Source organism: Neoarius graeffei, chromosome 1 (genome assembly GCF_027579695.1).
Source record: "Neoarius graeffei isolate fNeoGra1 chromosome 1, fNeoGra1.pri, whole genome shotgun sequence".
NCBI lineage: Eukaryota > Metazoa > Chordata > Actinopteri > Siluriformes > Ariidae > Neoarius > Neoarius graeffei.
The window spans coordinates 2,115,731-2,130,823 of NC_083569.1; the positions used below are offsets into that span (position 1 = coordinate 2,115,731).

General features: G+C 42.5%; 1 protein-coding gene across 1 annotated transcript in view; it reads left to right on the top strand.

The window, feature by feature from the left end:
• Nucleotides 1–9,105, top strand: part of LOC132890677 (low-density lipoprotein receptor-related protein 8-like) — a 165,274-nt gene extending 156,169 nt beyond the window's left edge. The window contains exons 16-18 of the mRNA XM_060927790.1: nucleotides 5,321–5,569; nucleotides 7,457–7,525; nucleotides 8,022–9,105. Of these exons, the coding sequence (XP_060783773.1) occupies nucleotides 5,321–5,569; nucleotides 7,457–7,525; nucleotides 8,022–8,320 (617 nt within the window). The 3' untranslated portion in view covers nucleotides 8,321–9,105. The remainder of the gene's footprint in view (nucleotides 1–5,320; nucleotides 5,570–7,456; nucleotides 7,526–8,021) is intronic.
• The last annotated feature ends 5,988 nt before the right edge of the window (nucleotides 9,106–15,093 follow it).

The window sequence follows — 15,093 nt, forward strand, 5'->3', positions numbered from 1 at the left end:
GGTAAGATATTAATCTGCTCTAGCAATGAAAGACTAGGATTCAAACTATGAGAAGAAACTACACTTAAGCTATCACTCATTGTTTATTTACACCATATCAATTGAAGATGCGTTTCGGCCTTTAGTGCGCACTTGAACACGCTAATTTTTCCAATTTATTAGTGTTTGAATTATTGCACCAGCTTTTAAAATCATGATTTAATATTGTTTTTTTTTTTTACTGTCTTTACATTTATCAGAATCACCTTCATTCTTCCATTTGGTTTGACATTATGGCTTAGAGTGGACCATTTTGTGTCTGAAAGTAGGCCTGTTTACCAGATTAAAGTTATTTGACTTCTGCCGAAGTCTGCGCTTCACTGCCGTTTGATAAGGTGAAATATTTCCCGACTGAAGTCGTTAATAGTGGCTATTTGTTTGAACAACATGATAAATTTTACATTAAAAGTATAGTGCAGGCTAAAAAATGAAGTCGAAATTTATTATTAGTAGCATACTGTATTTGTGTAATTCCATGTTATGTTCACTAGCACGTCCCTGCACCATAGCCTACGTGAACAAGCGGTAATAGGATATTACTTTATAATGATTTATATAATTGTGTATTTATATATATGTTATATAATATATTTATATATTAAACAAAACTAACTAACTAAACTAACAAAAAACTAACTTTTTAGGTTAAATAGGCCCAGATGATACCGTATATGCATGTTTATGACAGGAGGGGGCGTGGTATCACGATGGTGGCTCTCCATCGTGATGGATGACCACCATCGTCGATGGACGATGGCATCGTCTATCGGCACAGCCCTAGAATGCACAAATATATTCTCAATGTTTCTATCGTCAAAAATTTCTATCGTCAGGATAGCTGACAGAAAATCTTACCTTGATTTATTTGATGAACTCTAGCTGTCAGAACTCCAAGTCTTGCCCGGAAGTAAATGTCTGCCGTCACAAAAATCATGCGCAGTAGAATTTCCTCTTTGCGTCAGTCAACATGTGCGTGGCGAGGGCTTGAATTTTGCTATCGTCAGGTGCATTTGACTGACAGACTGACGATAGCATTTTTTAAAAATAACTGTGGGCTTCTCTCGTGAACGAAATAGTTTTTTCGCTGTTAATCTATTTCAACTCCATCTGTTGACACCCAAAAATGATAAAGCCTGCTTCCACACGATAACTACCAAAGATCCATAATAGCCGAGTCTATCGTCAGGTCATCTGACAGAAATTCACTGACGATAGCAACAGAGATAATGAAAGGGATTTTTAAAATGGGAGTTATGTCTGTCAGATATGTCAAAGAAATAGAACTTTATTCTTTAAAAATCTTTTATTGATCTACTCGGTGTATGTTTAAATGACGTGCTGTTTTAGAAGACCAAATACCATATTTTCAATCTTGAAAATATTACCTCACTGAAAAAAGGACAAGAAAATTTTCTTATTTTGTGGGCAAGTGATTAATGGATCCAGTTACGGTAGAATCTGCCTTATTCAATTCACACAAAACAGTCCTTTTTAATAATTTAAATGTTAAACATATTGGTATATACACCTCTTTATAATGGAAATGCGCATAAATTAATGTTACTGAAAGTCATTCCAAAATACTGAAAAATGTTTTCAAAAATACTGAAATTCAAAATTTGGGGTAGGCATCTCTGCTGAAATACAATATCTTTCTAACAAAAAAAAAACCCACATCATTTTATAACGTCTTACGCCGCAGCACTGGTGGATTCCGATTGGTCAATTAATTAAGTGTTGATTTAATTGTCTATGAGAGTAGCATTGGTTTATTTCAGATAAATCCACTTGTAGTACGTTATCGTTTCTAAACTCGCTCAGAGCTGAATTTTATATCATAAGGCGTTTAGAGACGTAACATTTATGAAGTCTTGCAGTTTCTTAGCAACGTGACGAGCTGCAATTTTTGTTTTTATTAAGTTTAAGTGCGAGAATAAAGAGAGACTGTTTATAGCTGCTGTAATGTAAGTGAGAACTGAGAGCATTGTCTGTAAACGGATAAAAGGTGTGTCGTTCTTTAATAAATGAAAAACCTGCTGTGGTGTAAAAGGAATATTCTCTGTAGAAGGTCTGTGGAATTTTCACTCTGTGTGTAAGCCAGCTGGAGTAGTCGTGACGTCACCGCTGACACAAGGACGAGCCGAGGCAGCGGAACAGAAGAAGCGTGTGTCGGTTTTCCGCAGTGACCACAGGATTCAGGTTGTGAGAAAATAGAGCTTCGACTGAAACACTGAGTGTTAATCAGCTGCCGGTTCACCAGCCAACACCGACGTGCTGATCCGTTACTGACGGACGAGCTCCAACGTTCAGTTTCATCATTAACGTTCGAAAGTTTGGGGTCACTTTGAAATGTCCTTATTTTTGAAAGAAAAGCACTGTTCTTATCAATGAAGATCACTTTAAACTAATCAGAAATCCCCTCTATACATTGCTAATGTGGTAAATGACTATTCTAGCTGCAAATGTCTGGTTTTTGGTGCAATATCTCCATAGGTGTATAGAGGCCCATTTCCAGCAACTCTCACTCCAGTGTTCTAATGGTACAATGTGTTTGCTCATTGCCTCAGAAGGCTAATGGATGATTAGAAAACCCTTGTACAATCATGTTAGCACAGCTGAAAACAGTTGAGCTCTTTAGAGAAGCTATAAAACTGACCTTCCTTTGAGCAGATTGAGTTTCTGGAGCATCACATTTGTGGGGTCGATTAAATGCTCAAAATGGCCAGAAAAATGTCTCGACTATATTTTCTATTCATTTTACAACTTATGGTGGGAAATAAAAGTGGGACTTTTCATGGAAAACACAAAATTGTCTGGGTGACCCCAAACTTTTGAACGGTAGTGTATGTTTTACAGAGACAAAGTTTTGCACTCTTGTGGTTACAGTGGTATTTTATGTGTCATTTCTGGCAGCAGATGTGATTTAGTGGCATTTATTTATTTTGTTGTTTTGTGAATATTTTGTCATTCATTTTTGTCAGCTATAACCCCTTTAGTTAGGTTTCATCTCTGACTCATTGCTCAAGAATTACAGTGGGGCAAAAAAGTATTTAGTCAGCCACCAATTGTGCAAGTTCTCCTACTTAAAAAGATGAGAGAGGCCTGTAATTTTCATCATAGGTACACTTCAACTATGAGAGACAGAATGGGGGGAAAGAATCCAGGAAATCACATTGTAGGATTTTTAATGAATTAATTGGTAAATTCCTCGGTAAAATAAGTATTTGGTCACCTACAAACAAGCAAGATTTCTGGCTCTCACAGACCTGTAACTACTTCTTTAAGAGGCTCCTCTGTCCTCCACTTGTTACTTGTATTAATGGCACCTGTTTGAACTCGTTATCAGTATAAAAGACCCCTGTCCACAACCTCAAACAGTCACACTCCAAACTCCACTATGGCCAAGACCAAAGAGCTGTCAAAGGACACCAGAAACAAAATTGTAGACCTGCACCAGGCTGGGAAGACTGAATCTGCAATAGGTAAGCAGCTTGGTGTGAAGAAATCAACTGTGGGAGCAATTATTAGAAAATGGAAGACATACAAGACCACTGATAATCTCCCTCGATCTGGGGCTCCACACAAGATCTCACCCCGTGGGGTCAAAATGATCACAAGAACGGTGAGCAAAAATCCCAGAACCACACGGGGGGGACCTAGTGAATGACCTGCAGAGAGCTGGGACCAAAGTAACAAAGGCTACCATCAGTAACACACTACGCCGCCAGGGACTCAAATCCTGCAGCGCCAGACGTGTCCCCCTGCTTAAGCCAGTACATGTCCAGGCCCGTCTGAAGTTTGCTAGAGAGCGTTTGAATGATCCAGAAGAGGATTGGGAGAATGTCATATGGTCAGATGAAACCAAAATAGAACTTTTTGGTAAAAACTCAACTTGTCGTGTTTGGAGGAGAAAGAATGCTGAGTTGCATCCAAAGAACACCATACCTACTGTGAAGCATGGGGGTGGAAACATCATGCTTTGGGGCTGTTTTTCTGCAAAGGGACCAGGACGACTGATCCGTGTAAAGGAAAGAATGAATGGGGCCATGTATCGTGAGATTTTGAGTGAAAACCTCCTTCCATCAGCAAGGGCACTGAAGATGAAACGTGGCTGGGTCTTTCAGCATGACAATGATCCCAAACACACCGCCCGGGCAACGAAGGAGTGGCTTCATAAGAAGCATTTCAAGGTCCTGGAGTGGCCTAGCCAGTCTCCAGATCTCAACCCCATAGAAAATCTTTGGAGGGAGTTGAAAGTCCGTGTTGCCCAGCGACAGCCCCAAAACATCACTGCTCTAGAGGAGATCTGCATGGAGGAATGGGCCAAAATACCAGCAACAGTGTGTGAAAACCTTGTGAAGACTTACAGAAAACGTTTGACCTCTGTCATTGCCAACAAAGGGTATATAACAAAGTATTGAGATGAACTTTTGTTATTGACCAAATACTTATTTTCCACCATAATTTGCAAATAAATTCTTTAAAAATCCTACAATGTGATTTCCTGGATTTTTTTTTCTCATTCTGTCTCTCATAGTTGAAGTGTTCCTATGATGAAAATTACAGGCCTCGCTCATCTTTTTAAGTGGGAGAACTTGCACAATTGGTGACTGACTAAATACTTTTTTGCCCCACTGTATTTATGTTTACTGGCTGTAATAATAATCACCGTCACTTGATGACGGTTGGGTCCACCCTGCGGGTCAGTGAGACACCTACTAGGCGAGGGACCTTCGCTGTTGGTTCCAGCCCCGTTCACGCCGTTATTTACATTATTTGTAATAGACATTTCACTCATAACAGAGGTGTGTTTTAAGGTTACCACCAACTGGTATTTTTATTCAGACACCATCTCTCGGAGGGACATCAACCAAGATTAAAGGGCCCCTCCTACCCATAAGACACAGCTATGCCCCACTAGGCACCAACCCGGAATCTCTCAGCCACCTGTCTGGCTTGGGTGGCCCAACCAGGAGCATTTGCTCCCACCAACATACCGTAGCTCTCAGGATCGTTGAGGCACGCAAGGCCCACCACCACGACAAGGTGGTAGCCCAACAAAACAGATTCAAAATTGGATCTCAAAGATTAGTGTTGAAATTCGAACCGAGTTGCTGCAAGAGTCTTGGGAACAGCCAGAATTTTGAGAAGAGTACTGCAAATGTAGTAAGGAGTGTGAACTTGGTCATTTGTTATGGCCTGCTCCTGTATGTTAATCCTGACGCCAAAAGATCGGTCTGAGTTTTAATAATAATTGTATGTCTTCCATTTTTGTCACCAGTCCAGAACGTGACCGTCGCACCGACGTTCCCCAGCTTTCCTCCAAACAGCACTGTAGAGTCAGAGTCCGTGACGGAGGCAGGAGTGGACGCGGTGACCTCAGACGTCTCGTTGAGTTTGAACATCGTGACCTTTCAGCAGAAGGTCGTTCCATCAGAACGCACGCTGAACATCACAGGTGCATCCACTCAGATCCCATCTGTGCTGCTGAACACAGCTACAGGAGACACCAACAACCTGTCCCACCACTGTGAGTGTGTGTGTGTGTGTGTCACAGCTTGTTTTTCCCTCCCAGAATTGTACACTGATCCAGTCATTAGCATACAGTGGTGCTTGAAAGTTTGTGAACCCTTTAGAATTTTCTATATTTCTGCATAAATATGACCTAAAACATCATCAGATTTTCACACAAGTCCTAAAAGTAGATAAAGAGAACCCAGTTAAACAAATGAGACAAATATTATTCTTGTTCATTTATTTATTGAGGAAAATGATCCAATATTACATATCTGTGAGTGGCAAAAGTATGTGAACCTCTAGGATTAGCAGTTAATTTGAAGGTGAAATTAGAGTCAGGTGTTTTCAATCAATGGGACGACAATCAGGTGTGAGTGGGCACCCTGTTTTATTTAAAGAACAGGGATCTATCAAAGTCTGATCTTCACAACACATGTTTGTGGAAGTGTATCATGGCACGAACAAAGGAGATTTCTGAGGACCTCAGAAAAAGCGTTGTTGATGCTCATCAGGCTGGAGAAGGTTACAAAACCATCTCTAAAGAGTTTGGACTCCACCAATTCACAGTCAGACAGATTGTGTACAAATGGAGGAAATTCAAGACCATTGTTACCCTCCCCAGGAGTGGTCGACCAACAAAGATCACTCCAAGAGTAAGGCGTGTAATAGTCGTCAAAGTCACAAAGGACCCCAGGGTAACTTCTAAGCAACTGAAGGCCTCTCTCACATTGGCTAATGTTAATGTTCATGAGTCCACCATCAGGAGAACACTGAACAACAATGGTGTGCATGGCAGGGTTGCAAGGAGAAAGCCACTGCTCTCCAAAAAGAACATTGCTGCTCATCTGCAGTTTGCTAAAGATCATGTGGACAAGCCAGAAGGCTATTGGAAAAATGTTTTGTGGACGGATGAGAACAAAATAGAACTTTTTGGTTTAAATGAGAAGCGTTATGTTTGGAGAAAGGAAAACACTGCATTCCAGCATAAGAACCTTATCCCATCTGTGAAACATGGTGGTGGTAGTATCATGGTTTGGGCCTGTTTTGCTGCAACTAGGCCAGGACGGCTTGCCATCGTTGATGGAACAATGAATTCTGAATTATACCAGCGAATTCTAAAGGAAAACGTCAGGACATCTGTCCATGAACTGAATCTCAAGAGAAGGTGGGTCATGCAGCAAGACAACGACCCTAAGCACACAAGTCGTTCTACCAAAGAATGGTTAAAGAGGAATAAAGTGAATGTTTTGGAATGGCCAAGTCAAAGTCCTGACCTTAATCCAATGGAAATGTTGCGGAAGGACCTGAAGCGAGCAGTTCATGTGAGGAAACCCACCAACATCCCAGAGTTGAAGCTGTTCTGTACGGAGGAACGGGCTAAAATTCCTCCAAGCCGGTGTGCAGGACTGATCAACAGTTACCGCAAACGTTTAGCTGCAGTTATTGCTGCACAAGGGGGTCACACCAGATACTGAAAGCAAAGGGTCACATACTTTTGCCACTCACAGATATGTAATATTGGATCATTTTCCTCAATAAATAAATGACCAAGTATAATATTTGTGTCTCATTTGTTTAACTGGGTTCTCTTTATCTACTTTTAGGACTTGTGTGAAAATCTGATGATGTTTTAGGTCATATTTATGCAGAAATGTAGAAAATTCTAAAGGGTTCACAAACTTTCAAGCACCACTGTAGGTTGTGTCAAACCTGTTCACGGCGGGGTTGTCACAGTAACTGTTTAAAAGCTGGAATATAAAACATCGTCTGTGAGCTTCTTCTGTCTGAACATGAGATCAACACTACAAGCAACACGGTCTCTTCTCTTATTCCATTTCATACAGTCTCTCTCTCTCTCTCTCTCTCTCTCTCGCTGTTTCTCTATCTTTTCCTCTGCTAGCGGGAAACGAGTTGTTTCTCCTTGGACACAGTGTACCCGTGGCAGTGCTCGGAGTCGGAATTCCCATCGGTACGTTCTTCCTCCTTCTCCTCCTCCTCTTCCGCACAAATGCTGCTGACCAGATTATTCTTAGAGCACTGCAGTGTGTGTGTGTGTGTGTGTTCTTTATCTCTACGCGGGTTTATTTACGATCCTGATGCTACGTTGTTTTCTCATGCTCATGTCTTATTGCTTTCTTTCTTTTCTCATTTATTCCAGTTATCTGCCCATTTAATTTCACAGTCGTCCTTCAGTCTCTCTCTCTCTCTTTATCCATCATTCAATATCTCAGTCTCTCTCTCTCTCTCTCTCTATTATAAAGTTCAGAAAAAGGTTCCCATAAAGTGTTGGTCCTCAGTAGGATCAGAATGGTCTCGCGTACCTGCAGCACAATATTATAAAACTGTTCCATCAGAACCTTTCAGCGTCTCGTACTGTAGCTCCTTCTTGATCACGCGTTTATATTCTTATCGTTTAATAGTTGCACACTTCCTGTCTTTACGCGCATTTCCTGTTGTGTGTGCAGTGGCGTTCGTGCTGCTTCTCTCCGCTTCCTGTCTGATTTATCGTAACTGGAGGCTCAGGAGCACCAAGAGCATGAACTTTGATAACCCTGTGTACCGGAAGAGCACCGGCGAAACCGAGGAGGACGAGATCCACATCGGGAGGAGCGAGGGGCTCGCCACGCACCACCACCCCTACCCAGTGCCTGTGGTCGGCACGGCGACATGTCCGCCGTTCATCGCTCTGCCTCTGGGCGGCGCCGTTACAGATCCGGTCCCGCACTGGTACAAGGACCCGCCCACCGTCACCAGCACCAAGTGAAGGGCAGCAAGGGCTCGGTGTGAGAGTCAGGGTTTCTATGGGAACGGTGTTTAAAGTGCGTAACGTGACACTGAGCTGAGGCCGAGTGTCAAATGTTTGTACACCCTCTAGATCATGCGTAGCAGGGGTGTGTACCTCGAACGATCCGCTGTGTGAATGATGAATGTTAAAGAAAGCCGTCATGTAAAGATACGATTAGACGCAGTGCTGTAGAGATGCAGTAGCCCCGCCTCCTTTACTCAGGAGAGACACAGAATGCTGAAGTAAATAAATATTAATTAGCTGAGCACAGAGACGACCGAATCAATTTGCTCACCATCACTGATATAAAAAAAACAAATCAATACAGCGTTTTTTTTTTTTTTTTTTAATATGTTTAGGACTTTAACACGGACCGCTGCAGATTTACGGCCGAGTTATTTTCAGTTTCTGAATCGCTCTAAAGAGAATTAGTTCAGTCTGAGTCTCGTTTCTTCCAGACTGCAGTAAAGGAGGGAAAATTAGCACTGCATCGTCTGCTACGTTAGCATTGTAATAAAATTAAGCTAAGAAGTTGTTTGTTAGTCAGTGGAACACGCCGTGTGTTGTATTGGTGAAACCTGTTTACAGGAAACAGGAAGTACACAGAAGGTTCTTTACCTCATGTGTGGACTGGAGTGTGCAGTACTGTCTCAGGGAGTTGGAACGTGTGTGTGTGTGTGTGTGTGTGTGCGCGCGCTGTATGAGGCTAGAGGTTCCATGACAACAGTATGAATATATACATGTATTTATAAAGCCAAAAATACAACCCCGATTCCAAAAAAGTTGGGACAAAGTACAAATTGTGAATAAAAACGGAATGCAATGATGTAGAAGTTTCAAAATTCCATATTTTATTCAGAATAGAACATAGATGACATATCAAATGTTTAAACTGAGAAAATGTATCATTTAAAGAGAAAAATTAGGTGATTTTAAATTTCATGACAACAACACATCTCAAAAAAGTTGGGACAAGGCCATGTTTCCCACTGTGAGACATCCCCTTTTCTCTTTACAACAGTCTGTAAACGTCTGGGGACTGAGGAGACAAGTTGCTCAAGTTTAGGGAGAGGAATGTTAACCCATTCTTGTCTAATGTAGGATTCTAGTTGCTCAACTGTCTTAGGTCTTTTTTGTCGTATCTTCCGTTTTATGATGCGCCAAATGTTTTCTATGGGTGAAAGATCTGGACTGCAGGCTGGCCAGTTCAGTACCCGGACCCTTCTTCTACGCAGCCATGATGCTGTAATTGATGCAGTATGTGGTTTGGCATTGTCATGTTGGAAAATGCAAGGTCTTCCCTGAAAGAGACGTCGTCTGGATGGGAGCATATGTTGCTTTAGAACCTGGATATACCTTTCAGCATTGATGGTGTCTTTCCAGATGTGTAAGCTGCCCATGCCACACGCACTAATGCAACCCCATACCATCAGAGATGCAGGCTTCTGAACTGAGCGCTGACAACAACTCGGGTCGTCCTTCTCCTCTTTAGTCCGAATGACACGGCGTCCCTGATTTCCATAAAGAACTTCAAATTTTGATTCGTCTGACCACAGAACAGTTTTCCACTTTGCCACAGTCCATTTTAAATGAGCCTTGGCCCAGAGAAGACGTCTGCGCTTCTGGATCATGTTTAGATACGGCTTCTTCTTTGAACTATAGAGTTTTAGCTGGCGACGGCGGATGGCACGGTGAATTGTGTTCACAGATAATGTTCTCTGGAAATATTCCTGAGCCCATTTTGTGATTTCCAATACAGAAGCATGCCTGTATGTGATGCAGTGCCGTCTAAGGGCCCGAAGATCACGGGCACCTGGTATGGTTTTCCGGCCTCGACCCTTACGCACAGAGATTCTTCCAGATTCTCTGAATCTTTTGATGATATTATGCACTGTAGATGATGATATGTTCAAACTCTTTGCAATTTTACACTGTCGAACTCCTTTCTGATATTGCTCCACTATTTGTCGGTGCAGAATTCGGGGGATTGGTGATCCTCTTCCCATCTTTACTTCTGAGAGCCGCTGCCACTCCAAGATGCTCTTTTTATACCCAGTCATGTTAATGACCTATTGCCAGTTGACCTAATGAGTTGCAATTTGGTCCTCCAGCTGTTCCTTTTTTGTCCCTTTAACTTTTCCAGCCTCTTATTGCCCCTGTCCCAACTTTTTTGAGATGTGTTGCTGTCATGAAATTTCAAAATGTCTCACTTTCGACATTTGATATGTTGTCTATGTTCTATTGTGAATACAATATCAGTTTTTGAGATTTGTAAATTATTGCATTCCGTTTTTATTTACAATTTGTACTTTGTCCCAACTTTTTTGGAATCGGGGTTGTACAACCTGATGGTTTTTTTTTTGTTAAATTTGCATCCCGTTTTCACCAAATCCCTGATTCTGATCACAACCAGATAAGAATTCGGGCTTGTTCACTGAGAACCGCAAATCTATTTTAGCCCAAACTCATTTAAAGGCAGCTGATTGATTTATGCGTAACCGTGAATTCAAGCCTCCAGAACAATAAGGGAGCGAGGACAAGACACGAGAGAAAAAAAAAATCTTATCAAAGTGTTCAAACACCTGCAGATGGCCAGCGTTGTGCGTTTCGCTCACAGTGAAAGTAGACACATTGTACAAATGGCAACACATTTACCATGAGCCCATGGACACGAGTGAACACATGCAGGAAACAGGAAGTACATTTATGAAATTAGTCCAATCTGTACGTTTCTAATGCTTGTGTCACACATTGGCGTTTCAGCTTTGTGTGTGTACGACGTATCAGGATAAGAAAGGAACGTCACAGCATTGCCAGCTTGCGTAGCTAATATTCTAGGATGCGTAACACGGTCTCTTTGTACACCAAGGTGCAGTGTATTTTTCCGTAGCAGCTTTGATACGTCACACATATGTCACGTGTACGCTGTAAAAACAAAAGCTATGCAGCAGGAATATTGCTCAAACACCTATTACGTCGTGCGAACGCTTTAGTTGATGTGTCGGTCAAGTTTATTTGTATAGCGCTTTTAACAATAGAAATTGTCGCAAAGCAACTTTACAGAATTTTAGTGACTTTAAATATGAGCCAATTTTATCCCTAATCTATCCCCAATGATGAAGCCTGTGGCGACGGTGGCAAGGAAAAACTCCCTCAGACGACATGAGGAAGAGAGGAACCAGACTCAAAAGGGAACCCATCCTCATTTGGGCAACAACAGACAGCATGACTATAACATTAACAGTTTAACGTGAAGTCAGCTTCGTTGATGTTATAAACTCTTCATTGATGGAAACTTGAGTGCAAAACTGTTCATGACAACTGCAGTCCTAAAGTTAGCAAGTCAACTGTAGTCCTCAGCCATAAAAGCATTACTGTAAGAGTCCAGAGCGTCCTCCAGGTGTGACTTTCAACTGTCCACATGGGGCCGTCCTCCACAGGAGCGATGTGATGAGACTCCAGCTTGACGTAGGGCGTCAGGATGGATCAGGCAGGTCCGAGGAGCAGAAGAAGTTCAGCATCTCGATCTCAGGACCGACATGTAACTCCGAGGGGGCAGGGGTGCACAGGTTGTTCGGTATGCCCAGTGTCACCTGAATAAGTGGGAACAGTATACATATTGCACTGGGACTCCGGCAACTAACTATGACAGCATAACTCAGGCCCTGTCCACACGGCAACGGATTCAAAATTGTTTATCGTTTCGGCCTGGCGTCCACACGGCACCGGCATTTTGGGTGCCCCAAAACGAAATCTTTTGAGAACAGGTTCCAGAGTGGAAAAATCTGGCAACGGCGCTGTTGCTAAGTCGTCTGGATGAGTAGAACGGATTTGTTTACGATGACGTCACAACCACATGACAATCCCGCCAGCAAAAATAGGGGAAAAAAAAAAAGGAGCGATCTCACCTCTTCAGATGTTGGTTTAAGTCCGACAATACATTCCTCAAAAAGGGCGTAGAAGAACAAAGTAATCCATCAACGTGTAGCATTCAATTTATTCCGGACCATTAAAGAATTCTGGAGGATCTCAGAATGTTGGCGTACCGGCTTCCATCTACCCCCGTTCATTCCTCTTTCCGCGTCTCCATTCAAAAAACGAGCATGTGATTTAAAGGGACTATAGCCATAGGACAGGGAGTGAGAAGGTGTGCGCGTGTGACAGTGACGGGGAAGAACCTAGGCTCATGCTCGCCCTGAATTTCTCTTAAACTGAAGGCAGAAGAACGTTCAGCGCCTGGCCAGGCTTTCTATGTATTAATTTACATAGACGTTTTAATATGAAATATAAATAAGTGTCTTAGACAATAGATACTATTTTACGCTACTGACTAATAATCAAAACTTTATGTGGCTAATGCTACAGAAGAAGGGGTTTATGCGCATGCGTCTACTTCTTCTATTGTTCTGGTGTCTCAGATGGGACCGTCTTACAGCGCACGTAGAGGTGTAGCATGTGTATTGCATCGTTTTCAGCAAGCGTTGCGTTGCCATATGAACCTGATATTTTACTGATCCATTTTGCCCATGTGGACGCGATATTTAAAAAAAAAAATCTCGTTGACGTTGTCGTGTGGATGTAGCCTAAAAGGGGAGAGCCAGAAGGTAACACAGGCATGAGGGGCCCCGGGACATAAAGCAGCAGCCACTACACCGTCAACAAACTCGAGTGAGCAAGCGAGTGGGGACTGACAGCATCCATACATCCCAGTTTACCAAAACACTCTGTCTGAGGATCCTCCAGATCTACACCTTTACCTCATAAACACCATTAACACAAGGCTTGACTAAACAGATATGTTTTCAGCCGAGACTTAAACGCTGAGACTGTGTCTGATTCCCGAACACTACTTGGAAGGCTGTTCCATAACTGTGGGGCTTTGTAAGAAAAGGCTCCGCCCCCTGATGTAGCCTTCACTATACGAGGTACCAGCAGATAGCCTGCACCTTTTGATCTAAGTAGGCGTGGCGGGTCATAGAGGAGCAGAAGTTCTCTCAGGTACTGTGGTGCGAGACCACTCAGTGCTTTAAAACTTTAATAGTAGTATTTTACATGTGTCTGATGAAGATGGCGCCGGGGCTGGCTGGCTGGATGCGGCTGATGTCTTCTCTTGCCCTTCTTGGGTCCTGACTTCTTCGCTGGCATGATGCTTTCTTGACCGTGATGAATGACAACAAATGCAGCGTGGAGCCCCTTTTATACCCACCTGTGAACGCCGCAGATACACCACAGGTACACAGCAGCAACGTCACACGTAAGAACGAAACAGTGACGCCACGGCAGCGCATCATACGCCATAACTTTACGTCCCTTGAACCCCGGATACGCCACAGTAACGCCACACATATGCCATGTATGTCACAGGACTTTAATTTTAGACAAAATACACCTCATTTCTTGGCATTTGACCCACACACTGCTTACATGGCAAGATACGAGACAGTGTGACACGAGCACAAATCTCAACCAGTTCTGGCTTTGGGAGATGGGACATGTCTTTGCTACGTTCAGTTCAATTCCGTTTTATTTGTTTAGCACTTTTAATAATGAACCTTTAGAATTTTCTATATTTCTGCATAAATATGACCTAAAACATCATCAGATTTTCACACAAGTCCTAAAAGTAGATAAAGAGAACCCAGTTAAACAAATGAGACAAAAATATTATACTTGGTCATTTATTTATTGAGGAAAATGATCCAATATTACATATCTGTGAGTGGCAAAAGTATGTGAACCTCTAGGATTAGCAGTTAATTTGAAGGTGAAATTAGAGTCAGGTGTTTTCAATCAATGGGATGACAATCAGGTGTGAGTGGGCACCCTGTTTTATTTAAAGAACAGGGATCTATCAAAGTCTGAGCTTCACAACACGTTTGTGGAAGTGTATCATGGCACGAACAAAGGAGATTTCTGAGGAGCTCAGAAAAAGCGTTGTTGATGCTCATCAGGCTGGAAAAGGTTACAAAGCCATCTCTAAAGAGTTTGGACTCCACCAATCCACAGTCAGACAGATTGTGTACAAATGGAGGCAATTCAAGACCATTGTTACCCTCCCCAGGAGTGGTCGACCAACAAAGATCACTCCAAGGGCAAGGCGTGTAATAGTCGGCGAAGTCACAAAGGACCCCAGGGTAACTTCTAAGCAACTGAAGGCCTCTCTCACATTGGCTAATGTTAATGTTCATGAGTCCACCATCAGGAGAACACTGAACAACAATGGTGTGCATGGCAGGGTTGCAAGGAGAAAGCCACTGCTCTCCAAAAAGAACATTGCTGCCCGTCTGCAGTTTGCTAAAGATCACGTAGACAGGCCAGAAGGCTATTGGAAAAAGGTTTTGTGGATGGATGAGACCAAAATAGAAATTTTTGGTTTAAATGAGAAGCGTTATGTTTGGAGAAAGGAAAACACTGCATTCCAGCATAAGAACCTTATCCCATCTGTGAAACATGGTGGTGGTAGTATCATGGTTTGGGCCTGTTTTGCTGCATCTGGGCCAGGACGGCTTGCCATCATTGATGGAACAGTGAATTCTGAATTATACCAGCGAATTCTAAAGGAAAATGTTAGGACATCTGTCCATGAACTGAATCTCAAGAGAAGGTGGGTCATGCAGCAAGACAACGACCCTAAGCACACAAGTCGTTCTACCAAAGAATGGTTAAAGAAGAATAAAGTGAATGTTTTGGAATGGCCAAGTCAAAGTCCTGACCTTAATCCAATGGAAATGTTGTGGAAGGACCTGAAGCGA